At 35.2% G+C, this 1,372-nt stretch overlaps 1 protein-coding gene across 1 annotated transcript in view; it reads right to left on the reverse strand.

The window, feature by feature from the left end:
- LOC122348751 (SH2B adapter protein 3-like) overlaps nt 1-1,372 on the reverse strand; it is a 6,812-nt gene that overhangs the window by 1,771 nt on the left and 3,669 nt on the right. Inside the window, exon 5 of the mRNA XM_043244591.1 lies at nt 647-818. Coding sequence (XP_043100526.1) covers nt 647-818 — 172 coding nt within the window. The remainder of the gene's footprint in view (nt 1-646; nt 819-1,372) is intronic.

Here is a 1,372-nt window from a genome sequence, read left to right on the forward strand (position 1 = left end):
ACTTAAACCCCATCTAAACCACAAAGCATAAGAGGAAAACGGATCCTATCGAGCTGTGCATGCGTGACAGAGACTAGAACTGCATGCTTGAGCATTTACATACAACTGTTATGTAATATATTGTTTTATTATACCGTATACTACTCTACATATAATAAGCTTAACAGTACACTGCTAAACAGTGTATGATCACATAAACTAGATTCATGGCATTTTTCAACGTGGTTTACAAACAAAATCTCAAATTAATTCTTTCCAAGTGTGAAAAAATTGGCTTTGGTGACTAAATCAAACACAGCCACTCGCCAGTTGGCCAATAACTATTACGACCTGCAAAATCTGTTTACATCAGACTGTGAAAATGACTCAGCATCTGTTGTGACTTATAGTTTTAAAAGACTTTTCCCTCCAATTCGTCACATCGTGGTATTTATGTGTTATATTGCTCGCATTAAGCCATCAGAATGAAAGTACGAAGATCAAAGTCACAACGAGCTCTTATGTTTTTCAAGTTTCACGCAAATGATTTGTTCCTGTGTGTGCGATCGCTGCAAATGATGAGTGTGCTGTTGTCACAAATGTGCAAAGATGTTAACGTAACAGGGTCAAAATGCATTATTAATAAATGTGCAAAATACTGTCTTACCTGTGTGAGTGGGGTTTACCCGCACGTAATTGGCCAGCATAACTTCGCATGCGGCGCCGCACTCCAGCGGGATCGGACAGTTGCGGAAGTGACTCAGCATGTCCATGACTGATGGGAAACGCAGGTGCTGCACACGACACTGACCCCATTCAGTTAAAGATAGACGCAAATGCTGCAAAGGAAGAAAAACAGTGGAAAATGCAATATAAATACAGACAAGAACAGAGGTTTGACTTAACCTTTTTTTTGTAACGACTAAAGCTAATAATGATATGATAGCCAATCTGACATATTTAATAAAAATGTGCAATAACCTAATATTTATCACATTCTAGTACATCTTACAATATTACTCCATATTACTTTGTACCATTAAATTTTTAGTTGTTCTGTAATGGAAGCTGTGACACGAATGTGCAAACATACTTGACAATAAAGCTGTTTCTGATTCTTTAAAAAGTTCTGTTCTGTGTGTGTGTGTTTAATAAAATAATACCAAAATAATGCAAAGCACAGTAAAATAAATAGTAAGAACAAGCAAAACCTGACACTAATAAAAGAAACATACATAAAAAAGTGTGTGTGTGTGTATAATAACAATATATTATTATATTATAGTATTATACATACATATATTCACACACACACACACACACACACATATATGGATGTCATTTGGAGCTAATTTGCAAAAACAATTTTTTAAAAAATTTCAATGTGCATTCC

The sequence above is a fragment of the Puntigrus tetrazona genome, chromosome 7, assembly GCF_018831695.1.
Source record: "Puntigrus tetrazona isolate hp1 chromosome 7, ASM1883169v1, whole genome shotgun sequence".
In the NCBI taxonomy this organism is placed as follows: domain Eukaryota; kingdom Metazoa; phylum Chordata; class Actinopteri; order Cypriniformes; family Cyprinidae; genus Puntigrus; species Puntigrus tetrazona.